The sequence below is a fragment of the Colletotrichum gloeosporioides genome, assembly GCF_011800055.1.
Source record: "Colletotrichum gloeosporioides strain Lc1 chromosome Unknown consensus_27, whole genome shotgun sequence".
Taxonomy (NCBI): Eukaryota; Fungi; Ascomycota; class Sordariomycetes; order Glomerellales; family Glomerellaceae; genus Colletotrichum; species Colletotrichum gloeosporioides.
In genome coordinates this window covers 461,085-476,973 of record NW_025544672.1, presented here as the reverse complement: position 1 = coordinate 476,973, position 15,889 = coordinate 461,085, and the positions used below count along the sequence as shown (strand labels likewise).

The following is a 15,889-nucleotide window of genomic DNA, read 5'->3' as shown; positions in this document are numbered from 1 at the left end:
CAGACTTGTGTGTGACTCTCACAGGAGTCTTCGCATCTTGAACCAGTATCTGTGAAAGAATGTGCAGTTCGAACAAGATCCGCACAAAGTTTCACGATGACAAGCAGCTCAAAAGCATGTCACTTATGCTCACTACTTTGCTTTACCTGCGCCTAGCCTGTGTCAGCATTAATACACCTTGGCCCGAAAACATTTCTCCGCGCAACAGCGGTGACAGACCTCGCGTGGTTCTAAGCACAGTTCGACCGTTCGCACTCATTATGTTCCCTCCGTATGGATCTGTGGATTGCTTCGCGCAAGCAAACAGACAAAAAAGGCCCGGAGTCCTTCGCTTACACGGATGAATCTCCCCGGCGAACCCTGCGCTAGCCGGGTTCATTAAGTCAGATTGAACCTTTTCCAATTTGTTCACATCGTATTGAGATTTGGCCTTGCCTTCAAGGGTTTAGTCGCGGGTCGGGGCGCTGCATTGCAGCCCAGTTGACGGGGACTATCCGAAATCCGAGCCAGCAAGTCACATCGTCGGAATACTCGATGCTTGGGGTTGGCTCCACCTTAGCACTTAGGCAACGAGCACTTGAACCAAGTTCCCAGCGACAACAAGGCTGGTCTGGAGCCAGTTTCTTGTCATAGATCCACCGGTGGGGGGTTGTGGGTTTCTTCCTAAAGCGCCCGAGTTCACAACCTCTATTCAAGAACTCAGGAAAGGTTGCGATTGGCTTTGCTCGGACTCAATTAGGGTGGCAACATTTAGAACTCAGCATGGGGCTCCATATGCTACCTAGGTAGGTTTGTGGAGTAAGAGTGAGCTCAGATGTTGTCTAGTAATGAAACTCTATGCAAAGTTCTTCTGCCAAATTTACACTGTAGCAGTGCTTAGCTTGTTATTCTAAAGCTAAGGGGTAGTGTTGAGTTTCTTTGCCAAGACTCATTCGGCTATGCGACACTTTAGTCTCCGAATTTGATCTAAGACTTAGTATAACTTAACAGTTGATGTGGCTGAAGACTGCATAGGCGGGTCAAAATGGCTCATGGCTAAAGCGTGTCGAGTCCGAGTCGACCATACGGGAGTTGTAGAGCAGTCGAAAGGCTCCATGATCGCCACCTCCGTCTTCCTACCTGCCTATTCAGACTGACTGAAGATCGAGGCCAGTCGGTCAGCCAAGCTCGACGGGCATAATGTGATGCATCAAAAATCGAGCGGTACTTTTTCAAGTCAACTGGTGCTGCCTGTCTATAAAAGAATAGGACATTAAGACATATATAAAAGGACGCTCGTCGTCTCCCTCAAGTTCTTCCTCGTCTCTCCTCTATCATTCCACCAACACATTGATCCACCAACAAGATCCCAACACTCACCTCTCACTCTTCTTCAAAATGCACTTCCCCCAGATCCTTCTCGGCCTCGTCGCCAGCGTCTCCGCCATTGACATCTACCTCCACGTCGGCGGCGGCTGCGGCGGCAACGCCGTCCTGTGCACCAACGTCAACCCCAACACCTGCTGCAGCGGCTCCGGCGTCGACATCTTCCCCACCGTCGGCTTCCGCGGCATCCCGACCAACTGGAACCTCGAGTGCAGGGGCCACTCCGGCGGCAACTGCAACAATCTGAGGGAGGTCCAGCCCGCCCGCAACACCAATTTCATCTGCCTCTACTCCGGCGGCTTCTCCGGCGGCGGCTATGGCTTCGCTGCCCGCAAGCGTGCCGAGGATGACTCCTGCTCCACCAGCGGCTGCGCCAACCAGGTGAAGCCGGACACCTTGCTCCTGGAGGACGGTGGCAAGTATGATATTGCTGCCTTGGAGGGCGCTCCTCTCACTGAACTGGTACGTTACTCCTTGACTTGGGATTTTTTGATGACGGCTAACTGACATGCTTATGTAGTAAGCACATATCCACCACAGATGAATCATAACGTTGAGTATATCCGTTGTCGCGACTCTTACTGACTGCATTTACTTCTAGCCTCACGATCGCAGCAAGCGGCGCCAACACCACTGACATTCCGGAGCAGTTTAACGCCTACAAGATCGAGTAAAGACTCAAAATGCCATAGGCTGAAGCACCTGGGTCTTGTCTTTGCTGAAAGCTGTAGCATTCATGCTCACTTAGAACAGGGAGCGAGACGCTATAACTGCGCTTCAGAAGTTGGTTTCGGTCACTCAGTTGGGTTGGTGGACAAATATGGTGCGGTGTGGGAGGAGATTGAGCGATGATTGAAATGAAAGGTCACAATTAGTTTGAAATAATTCTCTATCGACTCAAAGAAAATTTCCCGCCGTGATGTACGCTCATCGCTCCCGTTGCCAATGACTGTCTATCATCTACTCCGCCGGCTATGCCTATCTTACAGGAAAGTATCTAAAGCCGCCTTGATTCTCGAGTGAAAGGACTTTGCTTCTACAGGACCCTCAAGTTGACGTAACACTGCTTCGGCTTACGAGTCAACCCCTCAACGTCCTCGTAAGTCGACAGCTCCGTCGGACAAGGTAAGAATTCAAAGGTCCACACCAGAAGAGTGACCAAGAGCTTCAACTCCATGTATGCCAGTCTGCGTCCGAAACAACCCCGAAGACCGAGACCGAATGGGATGGTAGGCCCAGCCGCTGAGTCGAAAACCTGCTCTCCGGTCTCCTTGTTTGTCACCAACCACCGCTCTGGCCAGAACTTGTTCATGCCATCCTCATTCCAGGATCGCATCCCACGCTCCTCCATTGCATTCTTGCACGACTCACTACGGAGAGGTTCGGGAATGTCAAACGCGGGCTCCGTAAAACTGGCGCCTTGGTTGGCAACGAAGACGTTGGTACCTTTGGGGATGCGATGGCCAAGTACAATGGTGTCTTCGCTAGCCTGGCGTTCCTGAATGATTGATGTGTGGGCTAAGCGGAGCATCTCCTCGACCAAGGCATCCAAGTATGGAATGCTAGTTTGTACAATCTCGGCGTACGTGGGAGCGCGGCCGTCGGCTACAGCAGCCTCGTGCTTGCTCCGGAGGAGCTGTCGTAGTCGACTTTGGGGTTCAGGGTTGTCGGAGAGGAATTTGACGCCCCAGCACAAGGTGGTGCTTGTAGTGTCATGTCCGGCGACGATAAAGCCAAGAGTCTAGCAAGCACAACTCGTCAGATTGATCTAATTAGAAAGGACAGTCTTCTTACCTCGTCTTTCATTGTTTGGCTCCAAAACACAGGCTCTCGTCCCTCCTTTTTGGCAAATGTTCCTTCCCTCTGAACCATAAGGTCAATCGCCGATTTGACGTAGTCGTCGTTGTCGTCCGCGCCTTCATTCTTGTATCGGTCGACCGCCTTCATGACCTGCTCTTTGATGAACTTATCGAGAATTGCTCGGTTGCGCTGCACGCTGGGTCTCCAACCGACAAGCCACCAAGCAAGCTTGGGGAAGCCGCTCGCAGCAACCGGGCCTACATTCTCGACAGAGTTCAGTGTTGCTTGAAATGACGGGTCGATGGGTGCGGAAGGGAATTCGATGGCCTTGTTTCCATTGGTTTTGGTGGGTACATCAGCTGCCGCAACCTTTTCTAATTGCGGGATTAGTGCTCTCTGCTCAATCGCATCGCCAAATCCAAAGTCGAAAACAGCATCTAGCGCGGCGTAGAAGATGTCCATGTCCGCTTGGAACGCATGCCCCGCAGCAGCCAGTGCCTTGATTTTCCAAAGGTCTAGGAGACGAGCGGAACTCTTGTAGATATTAGGGGCGGCGACCCCGTGCAGGAACTTGGGCGTCATCAAATCCTGTAGGAGGCGTCGATGGGCCTTCCACTCCGGTCCAGTCTTGATGTTGATGTGGAAGTTTGGAGCCTCCCCACTGAGAAGCGCAATACTGAAATCGGAACGCTCGAATTCCTTGCGGCGCATCAGGATGTCCTGGCCTTCATGGAAGTCGGCGACGAGAACCGAGGGCTGGTGCAATGGCTCGATGAAGGCTTGGATGATAGGGCTCTTGTGGATTCGGGTTTGGTTGATCAGCCACCCGTAGACGTTTGTATTGGCCTCTTTTTGCAAACGGGGAATGTCTCCCAGCAAGTTCTTGGTGGCGTCAACATTGTACGGGATCCCAGGGATTGGCTTGGGAAGTAGATATTGGTACAGGGAGTAGAGGAAGAACGAAAGCGCCGCAACGCCAGAGGCTACGACGTAGAACATGTCCGTGGGCGATTCTTTAGGATGTTTTGACATATGTGAAAAGATTTAAACACAACTGGGTTTTCGTTCAGTGATTGATTGATGGTGGTCGAAAAGAGCTATGAAGAGGAAGCCCATGGCTTGTGTTTTATCACCATCGCTCATCCCGGTGGAGCACGGTTTCGGGTCCGCGGAAACCCGTGGCGGGTGCTGCGGCGTGTAATGCGAACACTCCGAGTGGTTCGTGAGTAGAGCGCCCCCGCGGATGATGGAATCCCCTGCAACATAATATGCGATCGAATTTCAAGATATGTCGGCGGTCGACCGCCGGACCCTCGCGGAGAATAATTGTGCGGGCGACGGCGGCGGTGGCGGGCGGCCGGTGGGTAATTCCCGCCGTCACCCCTGACTTACGGAGCTTCGTCCGGCGCTTAACATGCCGGAAACGGTAAGGGTGCCGCCGATGGTTCCAGCGGACGCGGCCTGAACAAACTTCCGACGGGCCTGGGCAGCAGCAGAAAATTTCCAGGCTGTCGACACCGCGCTCTTAACGTCAAAGCACAGTGGCGCGCCCGAACTATCAGATCAATCTGTTTCCCGCGGGGTAGTTGAGGCAAGCACTGATGGGAACAATGGGGTTAAGTTAGACTTCCAGACATCCCGAATTGTGACGTCGCGTTATGGAGGCGCGCAACTCATAAGTATATAAATCTGGAAGATTGCTACATAGGTAAGCATGCATTTCATCTCAGCATCATTCCAATAATCATCATCCACAAATCCTTCAGCGCTACTCAGAAATCATGGCCTCAACCACTTTGAAATCCTTCGGGGGAAAGGTGATTGCTATCACGGGAGCTGCTAGCGGCATCGGACGCGCAGTCGCGACTTACCTCGCCACTCGTGGAGCAACTCTTGCAATCTCCGACGTCCAGAAAGACGCCTTGTTAAGTTTGGCTACAGAGCTGTCCGCTTCTGGAGTACGTATTGAGGCCACCGTTGTAGACGTCAGCGATCCCGACCAAGTCAAAGCCTGGATTGAAGAGACAGTCAAACTATTTGGAAAGCTTGATGGCGCGGCCAACATTGCTGGGACAGGCGGATCTACCGTGGATTGCCTCGAAGCGCAGACCGACAAGGACTGGAATCTAGTGCTCGGCATCAACCTATCTGGGACGATGTACTCCATGCGGGAACAGCTGAAGCACCTGACTGACGGGGGTTCCATCGTCAATGCCTCGAGCGTTCTTGGGCTGAGAAGCGCGCCTGATGCTGGTGGCTCAGCCTACGTCGCCAGCAAACATGCGGTGTTGGGGATGACCAGGCAAGCAGCGAGGGAATACGGTCATCGCAAAATACGAGTCAACTGCGTCAATCCGTAAGTTAAGGCCGTTTCATGCTTGTCAATTATCAGGCTGACCTACTCGCCAGCGGCGCTATCGATACTCCAATGATGGCACATGCAAAAGCAGAAGACTCGGGCGTCTACAGTCCTCCTATCCCAAGGTGGGGTCAGCCTGAGGATGTGGCTGCCTTGGTGGGATTTCTGCTCGGAGACGAGTCGACGTACATCTCTGGAACATCGATTGTGATTGACGGTGGACTTACGTGTTAAGCCGGCGAGAATAGATTGCGCATGGCTGAGGGATGATTTAAAAGCTGGCTGGGTGCATCACACTGCGCCTTTACCAGCCTCATGTACAACGAGTTCGCTCCAAATAATATTCTGCTAATTTCAATCACTCTTACTATCACATATGTACACAAGCCTCAGGTACAAATTAGATTGGAGATGGACACAATTTTTGAGAACTTGAAACAATGGAGCTTTTGACATTTTTATGGATAGGAGAGTACTTAGTGATTGGGGGGGCACACGCAAGGGAAGAAACCACTGCTTATTTATTTACCTATGGATGAATGGGTCGATCACATAAATATTTCCCCTGTCATAATATAGCGCCAGGGAAAACTGCCTCGGGATGCCGCTAAACGGTATGAGACCAACCATTCGCACATAGCGAGGTGAGAAGGCTGGCGAATCGCATCCTAGAATGTAGGTTGCCATAATGCAGAGCTTACATGCACCGCCCACTTCACTGCCACCGGTCGCTAACTTCAGTAGTCCGGAAAAACGCCTTACAACAATGAGACGTAGTACTTTATACGCGGTACGGCCCAGAGGCAGATCGCAATCAATTTTCAATCTCGGCACACGTTTGCCCTCTGCGCAAGAGTCAACATACACTCCAGCCCCTTACGGCACCCTAAGGTACGTACTTGAGCGACCATACAATTTGACCAAAATCAACTCTGGGCTACATCCAGATTTCAAATGGAAGCAGTTGGTGCTGCAGCTGCCATCGCACAGCTGGCGGGGCTGTCGCTCACAGCGGGCAAGTTGGCACGTATCAACCTTTCAGTTGCCGTCCGGGTAACCTGCTGAATCAAAGAAGATAGCAGTACAGGATTCTAGTACCGCACCAAAAGCCACGCGCGAGAGGACCAAGCTCAATATGCCTTCAAAGCAGCTGAAATCTGAAAATGACCCCGGATACATGCTGATGCAGCACAGCATGCGCGCCACTCAGAGATACACCATAGCCAGTACGGGAAATAGTGGTCACCCCGCCATATCCAGCAATGCATTCTACAGCATAGGCGGAAGTCTTACGGTGGATTCAAGACTTAAGTCTCGAAAAGCCAAATTTCTGTTCAACTTAGCCTTCAGACTGCTAGGCCAGTACATTCTCCGGGTGGAGATTCAGGCTCAGCTGCTTTGCCGCTTTTGGAAACTCAACCCTTCGCTCACTGGATCACTTTGGGTTGTTAATATGCGGCCTGGTGACGCACCTATTTTTTCAGCTTGTCGCTCCTGGAATTTGGAAGAAGTGCATTACTTGCTTAACACCGGGCAAGCGAGCATAAATGATGCAGATAATGAGACAGGAGGTCTTCTTGAGGTAAGTAATCGTACTTCCATCATGCCATCACAGTTTAACAATACTCCAGCACGTAATCCTAGGCCGGTTGCCTGGCACCGATAGGGCAGCGGTGCGTGAGACAGACTTTCTTCGTGGAGGGCAGGCATTATTGGAATACCTGCTTGAGCAAGGCTGCGATCCATCAATCACTCACTTGAGGGCTGAAAAGGCATTGTAAGCATTGCGATCTGAAGTCATGTGGAAGAAGTGTGTAATCTTATTTTCAGGCCTGCGGTACTTTCCGCCTTTTCGCTAGGTTATAGAAACGCTACCTCCACCATGATATCTCATGGAGCAGACATCAACTCGTTTGGCAATATGGTGGGTGGATTATTCGAGTCTGTCGGCACAAGCACATCGCAACTTCTTTGGAAATTTCGGCTTTTACAGTCCATGGGATATTCTGATTGGCGATTAGACACACCTTCGAACCATCTGCTCTACGGTGCCTGTTGGGGAAAACAACTAGACCTTAGTTTGTTTGCATTGGAAATAGCCAGCTTGGATCCCAATCAACCTGGTGAGCTCGGGAGAACACCGCTAGGCAATGCAGCTCAAAGCAGGTGGTTGGAAGGTATTTCTATCCTCATTCAGTATGGAGCTCGCGTCAACGTCCGAGAAGGGCCTTGGGACGAGTCACCGCTAGGCCGTAGCATCGCACTCTCTCACATCTTAACCGATGCTTCACACTACCTGCTACTCAAAGGTGCCGATCCAGGGCTCCAAGACTCCACAGGACTCTCTTTGTGGGCTCACATGATGACAAAGCAGTATGATCCGGAATACGGCTGGTATCTCAAGTTCTCGTACATTGCCTTCGAGGGTTCAGTGGCTCATCTGCTTCATCATGGCTCGAACCCTTTCGAAATTTTCGATGGGGATGAAAAGAGCCCTCGGGAATACGATGTCAGTAGATGGTTCGCTTTAATTGGGCACCTGCAAGCATCTGATATTGCTCGATTCAGGAGCTATGGTATGTCACGGAGGAAGAATCTGTTTGCAGAAAGCTTCAATGGTTTCTTACCAGCAGGACTTCTGCAAAGCATCGAGGCCATGGACAGCAGACGCTGCTTCGACTGGACGTTCAGATGGGATATTGGCGGAGAGATTAGCTGGGATCACAACATCTCATCAGCAACGAAGGCGTTTGAAGAAGAGAGGCTGTCACGCGTCCCCAGGGAAGAACAAGAGAGAGGCTTCTACGCAACCGACGTGGTCGAGGAATGGGGCTCGGAATATGACAGTGATGACTACATCACTGACGAGGGAAATTTCGTCCCGATTTGGGAGCACGCGGATCCACGACACCAAGATTATACGGACGTGATGTATGGCGGGAATCCAGAGTTTTTCAGAAACGCGACCGGGTTTTATCGCCATATTGCAACTGCACATGGGCGCAGGCAGCTTTCTCGCTGGCCTACAGTTCGGGCTCTGTGCGACGCGCTTCAGCATGCCGGCTATCGGGTTGAGATGGATGACGAAGGTGACTTGTGGTATGATTGCGATGATGGTGACAGGTACTTTGACGCTTGGGAGCGGCAGTCTGCGCAGGTCCGCGATGACTGGCTCGTGAATACGTGTCCGATCTGCCAGAATCTCGAGAAGTACGGCCTAGGCCATATCCTGGAAACTAAGATGAAGGCAAAAGAAAAAATATCCGAATATCGAAGACAGGCCAGGGAAGGAAAAAGAAGGTACTTCTGAGGCCGTTGCAGGTGATGCAGATGCTGAAGCACCTTTCTTGACGTTTCAATCCTGTACTATCATTGGTTTGGCCACCGAGAGGCTTCACTCGCTGAATTTGATATCCTTTCCTATCCCAAGGCGGATTTTTCAACTTTATTTTTCAACTTTAAATGCAAATCTGCTTTTCCACTCCATTCCTCTAAGGCATCACCGGATGGGTAATGCGACTACCGTTGGAGAGCTGGAAATAGCACCGCAGCTCATACCCTTATGCGTAAGCATGTATGGGGAGGTGAAAGCTATCATTGATGAGCCTGAAATTTCTCAGAGCAATCATGGCAGCTCAGGATATTCTTCTTATTCCAGTCCTTGTCTGCAAATAATCCGGACACCGGTTATGCACGGAGATCATAGTTTACGTCGTGCCGTACCTGCCGATCTTTCAAGCAGTTGGGTGTCTCCCCTAACCATTTTTGGAAGCTGGAGGATTACATAGTCTTCAATTGGCCCATGTCTTCGTCCCGCGTTTTGAATTGATTGTCTTTGTCTTTGCATGTGAATGCTACATCTTCCCCCTTGCATGGCGCGCAATACTATCACACCCACCCGAGCCGATTGAGGGTATTCCCAATTTCTATCTCACACCATACCTGCGAAGTCATCACCTGAACAGGAAGGCCAAGAGATTCTTATCTAACAATTCAGCCTACATTTGTATGACATGTCTACTTCTCCTCCATGAGCTGATCACAATACAAGTCGGCAGGGTCCGATCTCAGCTCCACCCGAAGCTGACAAGGCCTCAAAATCCCCGCATTGAATAGTTTTCTCGCCAAGATCGTTGGGCGCCCAACAAAGGCACGCCATTACACATAACTGCCACCTCGAAGCTCTTGGGGGCGGGGATTCTTCATCAAAAGCAGAAGGTCCTATCTCGGTCTACGACCCACGTGTTCTCTCCCTACAGTCAGCCCAACCACCCACCTCTAAGCGCCCCGATTACCCCGCGATCAGCGACGAACTCCGCTACGATTGGGGACTAGGCACCGATTTGCTTGCCTTTAAACGGCCGACATCTCCGAGACGATGCTACTCCAAACCCTGGCTGGCGGCCCACGGCAACACCCACGGCGGCCACGAGACTCAATGACAGGCCAGGGCGCCCCTCTCCCGAGAAATACTGCGAACTGCCGGCCCTATCAGAACCTGCTATGACGCCATGGGCTCCGATGGGATGCCGATGATCACTTCGACTTCAGGATATACGCGCATTCAACGCATTCCACAACACAGCTGTCACCCGTGCAGTTAATCAACACCGGAGGCACACCTGAACCTTAAGGAGGGGGGCCGGTGCGGGCCGAGGTGCTGGAGTGGGCATAGTTGTGCTGCAAGAGCAATATCTTACATTGCAAAAACTTGCTTCCAATTTCCCCAGGGCAACGCAGCTTCCTGTTCGCAGACCGATGTTCCCGGTTGGGGGCGGTTTCTGAATGGTCAATGGGATGGCATAACCTAAATGTGCCATGCACAGGTCAGCATGAGGCTCGGCCGACGGTCTCAAGTTGGGATGGTTTGACCGTTGAGGGCAGCACCGCTACTTGCGGTGGAGGGTTGGTCCCTGGCCCTGCGACGCATTGCAAACTGGCAGGTCGTGATGCGACGACGACAGCCAAGGTCTTGGCCTGTGAGTCGCTGGTCAGGTCCACGCGCGGCACGCGCACACCACGAGGGAATAGAGTTGATCAGCCACGGGAGATGCGCAGCCATACTGCTTAACATATAAGACGAACATGATCCCCCCTCCAGTTGCACGTCACGGAAGATCGTCAGAGCTCCAGTCTCCCACCGCCGACAAGACCGCCCTCCTGCTCATCCTCAAGCCCCAGACCCATCTCGGTCCAGCAGCTGACTCGTCACCGTCAAGATGAAGGCCGGTCTCCTCCTCGCCGCCGCCTCCGCGGCCATGGCTGCTCCCTTCGAGAGCGTCGCTGCCCGCAGCGAGTTGGGATCCTTCCCCATGACTGAGCTTGAGGAGTACTACAAGCAGGCCTTTACCAAGCCCTCTACTGTTGCCTCGATTTCTCCCTCCATCGCCAAGCGTCAGTACAATGGTGACACCTTCAACCAGCTGACTGACGGCACTGCCTGCCGTGCTGTCACGGTTATCTGGGCCCGTGGCACCTATGGAGACGGCAACGTCGGAGAGGCGGGCTCTGAGGGTCCTTCTTTCTTCAACGCCCTTGCTGGTATCATTGGTGCCTCGAACCTCGCCGTTCAGGGTGTCAACTACAGTGCCAGCGTCTTGGGCTTCTTGTCCGGCGGTGATGCGGCTGGCAGCACCACCATGGCCAACTTGGTCTCCCAGGTAAATCTTGCTCGTCAATTTGCGCTCCATTGACTTCATAGCTGACGACAACTTCAGGCTGCGAGCAAATGCCCCAACACCAAAATCGTCCTGTCCGGCTACAGCCAGGGTGGCCAGCTCGTCCACAACGCTGCCTCCAAGCTCAGCACTACTCTGACCAACAAGGTCTCTGCCGGTATGTCAAGCTGTTTCGTAACACCGCCTTCATGACTAGAATCTAACATGCGACAGTCCTCATCTTCGGCGACCCATTCGACGGCCAGCCCGTCGGCAACATCCCCTCCTCCAAGGTCAAGATCATCTGCCACGACGGTGACAACATCTGCGACGGCGGTATCATCATCACCGCGGACCACAGCAACTACGAGCAGGACGCCCCCGCTGCTGCTGCCTTCGTTGCTGGACTCGTTCAGTAAAGCGCTGAAATAGGCGGCAACATGGTTTAGGCGACAGCACTATGGATGGAAATTACGATGGCACGGCTACATGGAGTTAATGCATCACGTAGCATAATGAGAAATGTGAATGATGAAAATCAAAAGCGACTGTGATCAAATGTGTAACTCAGTCTGATTTGCGGCACTAGAATTATGTTGGGAGTTGTAAATGTGGCTTGCCACGATTTTATGTTCGCCTCTCCTTCTTCCCTTCTAACTCTTTTCATATTTTCTTTTGGTGAAACAAGTTTCCGCCTCGGCGCACCTTTTTGGCTGCCGTATGACTCTGACGGGGAAATTGGCAAGGGCTAGAATTAGGCTAGAGAAACCTCTACTGCAAATCTATACAGGGGCAGCTCCCTCTCTTGTGTTCACCTCACTCCTATACTTCCAATGGTTTCTGTCCGTAGACAACATGGCTATGTCAGACGTTAGAAACGTGCTTTTGCAGTCATGGTTAACTTAAGACGACTTACAAGTCAAGCTGGGCATGGAACAGATGACGAGACTTAAGTTCCTTGCGAACTGCAGCAAGAAGCACCTGGGCTTCCGTCTGGGTCTGCCCCAGAATTCCGCAGAAAACTCTCATAGAAAAGCCTTCCAGCCCGTCTAGAAGCTGTGTCAGGTTCATAGCCCCAAGATCGCTATACCACCTATCCTTAGGCCAGGGACCAACGGGGACTTTGAGCCTTGAATGGGAAATATTCTGAAACCCAGCATCCTTCACCCAGTCTTTCAGCTTCGGGCCCGGACAGGGGTCACGCCCGACGGATTGCAGCGCAGAGACAAGGTCTTTACTCCATTGCTTGAATTGATGTTCCTCGGTCAGCGTTGCGTCGTCTGAGTAGTAGTTGAAATCGGAGTCTTGAAACTCAACCCAGCCCCCGGGGTTGAGGTTGCTGAATATTAATCAGTCACTAAACTCATGAATCAGATACTAGATTGATCTAGTAATACTCACTCGTAGATCGTGCGGACCAATTTCGGCCAGTCGGTAACGCACGCAGCCATACATCGACAAAAGATGTAATCGTACTTCTTGTCGCCTATCCATGGGCTTTCGACATCATCGACAATGAATTTGACATTTGGTCCAACCCTTATTCATTATGAGATAGCGCTTTTGGCAGTGATGTAAAAAACCGTATTATGACTCACCACTCTGGCTGGATAGCGCTGAGGTCAATGCCGATAACCTATTATAATAGGTCAGAGTTGAAGATTGGATTCCAAATCGTAGGTCAGGTGGCCTACTTCGGCGTTCTCAAAAACATCCCCCATCTCCATGGCCCCTGAAGGTTCGGATTTGTTTAGCTCTACAACCTATGGTGGGATTGATTGGCCTACAGATTCCGGTGCCCGTCCCAATGTCCAAGATTCGATCGATTTTGCTTTTCTCAACAGGCGCGGTGTATAGTTTATTGCCGACTGCTCTCACCAACATCGCATGCGTGAAGTCCATACGATCCATCTCGTACTGTGGAGCTGCATTAGACGGCGCACGAGAAATAGGGATCAAAGTAGCACAAACCTCGTCGTTCGGCATAATGTACGCTGGTTCGTATCAGTCTTCGTCTTTGTTCTTCGAAGTTCAATGAGAAAAACAAAACACTCACATCCCGGGCGGAAAGCGTGATAACGTCGACCGTATTCTATTGGATAGTCCACCGCGCTCGATGCTAGCGATGCCGTGTAAGAAGACCTGTGGCGGACAGTTCAGTCTCGTTGCCAAAGATTCAGGCAGTTCATGCCATACAGTTGCCCATCGTCAATTTCTGAAGAGTCATCTTCCGCCGGGTCATTAGCCCGCAGAACTTCGTCATCGTCATTCGTGGATTCGGCAGGCGCAGGCACAGATGTAGGTGAGCTGGCCGCTGCGTGGGTCAACTGGCCTTCCGGCTGGGGTGCAATGTTTGGACTGGAAAGGACCGTCCGTGGCGAAGTTGACTGGGCATTCGAGGAATGGGCCATGATATCTGTCAAAGATACGTGTGACCGACAAACTGAAAGTCGATGCGGTTCGAGTTCGATGCGTCTGGCCTCAGTCGAAGAGAAAAGAGGGGGATGTAGAAAATTGAGAAAGGTTGTGTCGGAATCGACAGAGAGAAGAGGGGCCGACTAGCTTGGCTTTTTATAAGCTCGGCGCTGTAGGTGCAAGGTTGTTGATGCAAGGCGTCGATGAAGTACCAACGGCAAGGCAGTATCTAGGTATCCATCAATGAACTAGGGTAGTCACCAACCCTGCCGCCGCCTAAAGCCACAAATCTCCATATTTTGCCGAGATAGGAAGCTGTTTACTACCGATGTTCCGCAATTTGCCTCAATGGCTTTTGAAGACTGTTATCATACCATGCTCCTGCTAGGTTAGTTACACGATCTTATTTGCATCTTGTTACGGCTCAGTTACATAATGCCTTGGCTGGCATGCCACTGTATAATAGTTGTCCACCATTTACATCATCAGGCACACGTGTCTGGAGGGGTGAGGGATCATAAAGACTTTGACGATTCTACGGAGCTAACCACAAGCACAGAATCCATGTATGGAATATTATTTTCTTCCGAGACCTACTTCATCTTTACAGTAACGTAGGTTCTATTTGTGATCGAGCGTAATATTTTCAATTCCAATCGAGACTTCGACGGGAAGCATAAGTACTTCGCCCAATCGAGATCCGATACTCGTTAGTCTTCTTTTCTCAAAGAGACTGATTGACGAGCTTGAAAATATGATTCATTGACGACTTAATCATTCCCAGGAATTCATGTGTCAAAAGTCATTCACAGAGCTTACTCAGCCTCATAGAGGCTACTGTGCGTATAATATGGCTTGGATATAGTCAGATGGATATCTGCAAAAGAAGTCACGGAAAGGCTTACAAGTCGAAGTGTAAGTGAAAAGAGTGAACCTTCTTGAGCTCATTGCGCACCGCGTCCATCATGGCTTGTGCCTCTTCCTGCGTCTGTCCAAGAACTCACCAGAACACCCTTATCGTGAACCCCTCGAGGCCATCCAGAACTTGCGTCAAGTTCATTGCTATCAGGGCCTTGTAAACAGGGTCTTTGGCCAAGGTGCTAACTACCGATGCGTCGCCCATATTGAGATCAGTCAATACTGCTACAAGAGTCGCACTTCAATGAGATTCTACAGTGGAAGACGAGGAGAGAGGGGAAAATAAAACAAGACCCAAAGACGAGGGGTAAGTCACAAGCCCAATTTTGTAAATACGCGACTCTGTACGTGCCAGGGTTTCGCATGATGTTGGTGCAAGGACAGCAGTGAACATGCAGAACAGTAGGCTCGTTTGTGAACACTCACCTATCACAGAGTCTTGTTTCCTATACAGGGGCATCGCCTATGAGAGTAATCACAAATCCAGTAACGGCTGCAAAGAAACTCAGTTTAAATCGCTATTTGTTGCTAGGGAAAGAAGTTGATGGGCTCTTCCGGCTGTTCCATGCACCTCTTGATATCTGCTGGATTTGACTATTCATTTCTGAACAAATTTGGGCTGATTTTGTCATATACCATCGTTGAAAAGTACGAAGGAGGTTTTGTGATAAGGAGAAGTGCGTGCCAACTGAATGGAAAACATCGGCATTAACATGGTCTCAAGGCACCACAATGACAGTGCAAGACTTCAACCGCTTCATAAATTTGCAAAGAGTGTGGATGTACATCGAAGATCTGTACGCTGGGTAGTTCGTTCATTGGTATGCAATTCCAGCTTCATAACAAAAACCATTCTTTTTGACAGGAGAATCTGGGGAATGGGTAAAACGGCGCGACTTCATTCGGGACTTCAGTCGACGTGAAGCTTCAGTGTACAGCGGTCAACACCAGGCAACTAAGAGTCCACATTTCCTCCGCAGCGGGTGATCTGTGGAAAGTGGCGCCTGCTTGCTCAAGACAGGCTTGCCAAGCCCTTCTTCCACTGGTTAATAACCGAGATCAAATGATGCGAAACATGTGCCGCGTTGTCTTGGTGGGATGGCGGGGTTTGAATGCAGCCTGTTCCGTTCCCTCGGGCTGCGATTGATTGTTTCTTCAGCCACCGCGCTGCACACGGCCCAAACAGACATTTTCCGAGCATGCCGTCGTACGTTGTATCCCAGTTGTGCACAGTTCGGTGGATACTCACCCGACCACTTAACCTGCCAAACAGGGTTTGGACTCTCCACGCAGCTGGCTGAACAGCGTCATTATTGGGCCGGGGAGACGGCTTTGTTCCAGACCCTTGGCGGCTCATCCCTAGCCCATCCATTCA

At 51.1% G+C, this 15,889-nt stretch overlaps 7 protein-coding genes across 7 annotated transcripts; 4 read left to right on the top strand and 3 right to left on the bottom strand.

Moving 5' to 3' along the window:
- Positions 1–1,377: 1,377 nt before the first annotated feature.
- On the top strand, positions 1,378–1,888 carry GCG54_00007503 (uncharacterized protein; the record flags this gene model as incomplete). The annotated part of the gene is made up of 2 exons (XM_045407484.1): positions 1,378–1,827; positions 1,886–1,888. 2 exons carry the CDS (start codon positions 1,378–1,380, stop codon positions 1,886–1,888), a joined length of 453 nt encoding a protein of 150 aa, XP_045266929.1.
- A 513-nt stretch (positions 1,889–2,401) lies between these two features.
- On the bottom strand, positions 2,402–4,197 carry GCG54_00007502 (Cytochrome P450 3A12; the record flags this gene model as incomplete). The annotated part of the gene is made up of 2 exons (XM_045407483.1): positions 2,402–3,106; positions 3,160–4,197. The coding sequence occupies 2 exons, from the start codon at positions 4,195–4,197 to the stop codon at positions 2,402–2,404; spliced, it is 1,743 nt and encodes a 580-aa protein (XP_045266928.1).
- A 749-nt stretch (positions 4,198–4,946) lies between these two features.
- GCG54_00007501 (3-oxoacyl-[acyl-carrier-protein] reductase FabG) lies at positions 4,947–5,758 on the top strand (the record flags this gene model as incomplete). The annotated part of the gene is made up of 2 exons (XM_045407482.1): positions 4,947–5,521; positions 5,575–5,758. The coding sequence occupies 2 exons, from the start codon at positions 4,947–4,949 to the stop codon at positions 5,756–5,758; spliced, it is 759 nt and encodes a 252-aa protein (XP_045266927.1).
- A 720-nt stretch (positions 5,759–6,478) lies between these two features.
- Positions 6,479–8,834, top strand: GCG54_00007500 (uncharacterized protein; the record flags this gene model as incomplete). Its single annotated transcript, XM_045407481.1, has 4 exons — positions 6,479–6,577; positions 6,612–7,106; positions 7,156–7,301; positions 7,355–8,834. The coding sequence occupies 4 exons, from the start codon at positions 6,479–6,481 to the stop codon at positions 8,832–8,834; spliced, it is 2,220 nt and encodes a 739-aa protein (XP_045266926.1).
- A 1,909-nt stretch (positions 8,835–10,743) lies between these two features.
- GCG54_00007499 (Cutinase) lies at positions 10,744–11,600 on the top strand (the record flags this gene model as incomplete). The annotated part of the gene is made up of 3 exons (XM_045407480.1): positions 10,744–11,184; positions 11,242–11,359; positions 11,416–11,600. 3 exons carry the CDS (start codon positions 10,744–10,746, stop codon positions 11,598–11,600), a joined length of 744 nt encoding a protein of 247 aa, XP_045266925.1.
- Positions 11,601–12,003: 403 nt separating this feature from the next.
- GCG54_00007498 (N-methyltransferase tcpN) lies at positions 12,004–13,592 on the bottom strand (the record flags this gene model as incomplete). The annotated part of the gene is made up of 9 exons (XM_045407479.1): positions 12,004–12,040; positions 12,098–12,520; positions 12,583–12,720; positions 12,780–12,817; positions 12,876–12,913; positions 12,969–13,098; positions 13,153–13,175; positions 13,238–13,323; positions 13,378–13,592. The coding sequence occupies 9 exons, from the start codon at positions 13,590–13,592 to the stop codon at positions 12,004–12,006; spliced, it is 1,128 nt and encodes a 375-aa protein (XP_045266924.1).
- Positions 13,593–14,497: 905 nt separating this feature from the next.
- On the bottom strand, positions 14,498–14,719 carry GCG54_00007497 (uncharacterized protein; the record flags this gene model as incomplete). Its single annotated transcript, XM_045407478.1, has 2 exons — positions 14,498–14,584; positions 14,609–14,719. The coding sequence occupies 2 exons, from the start codon at positions 14,717–14,719 to the stop codon at positions 14,498–14,500; spliced, it is 198 nt and encodes a 65-aa protein (XP_045266923.1).
- Between the last annotated feature and the right edge of the window lie 1,170 nt (positions 14,720–15,889).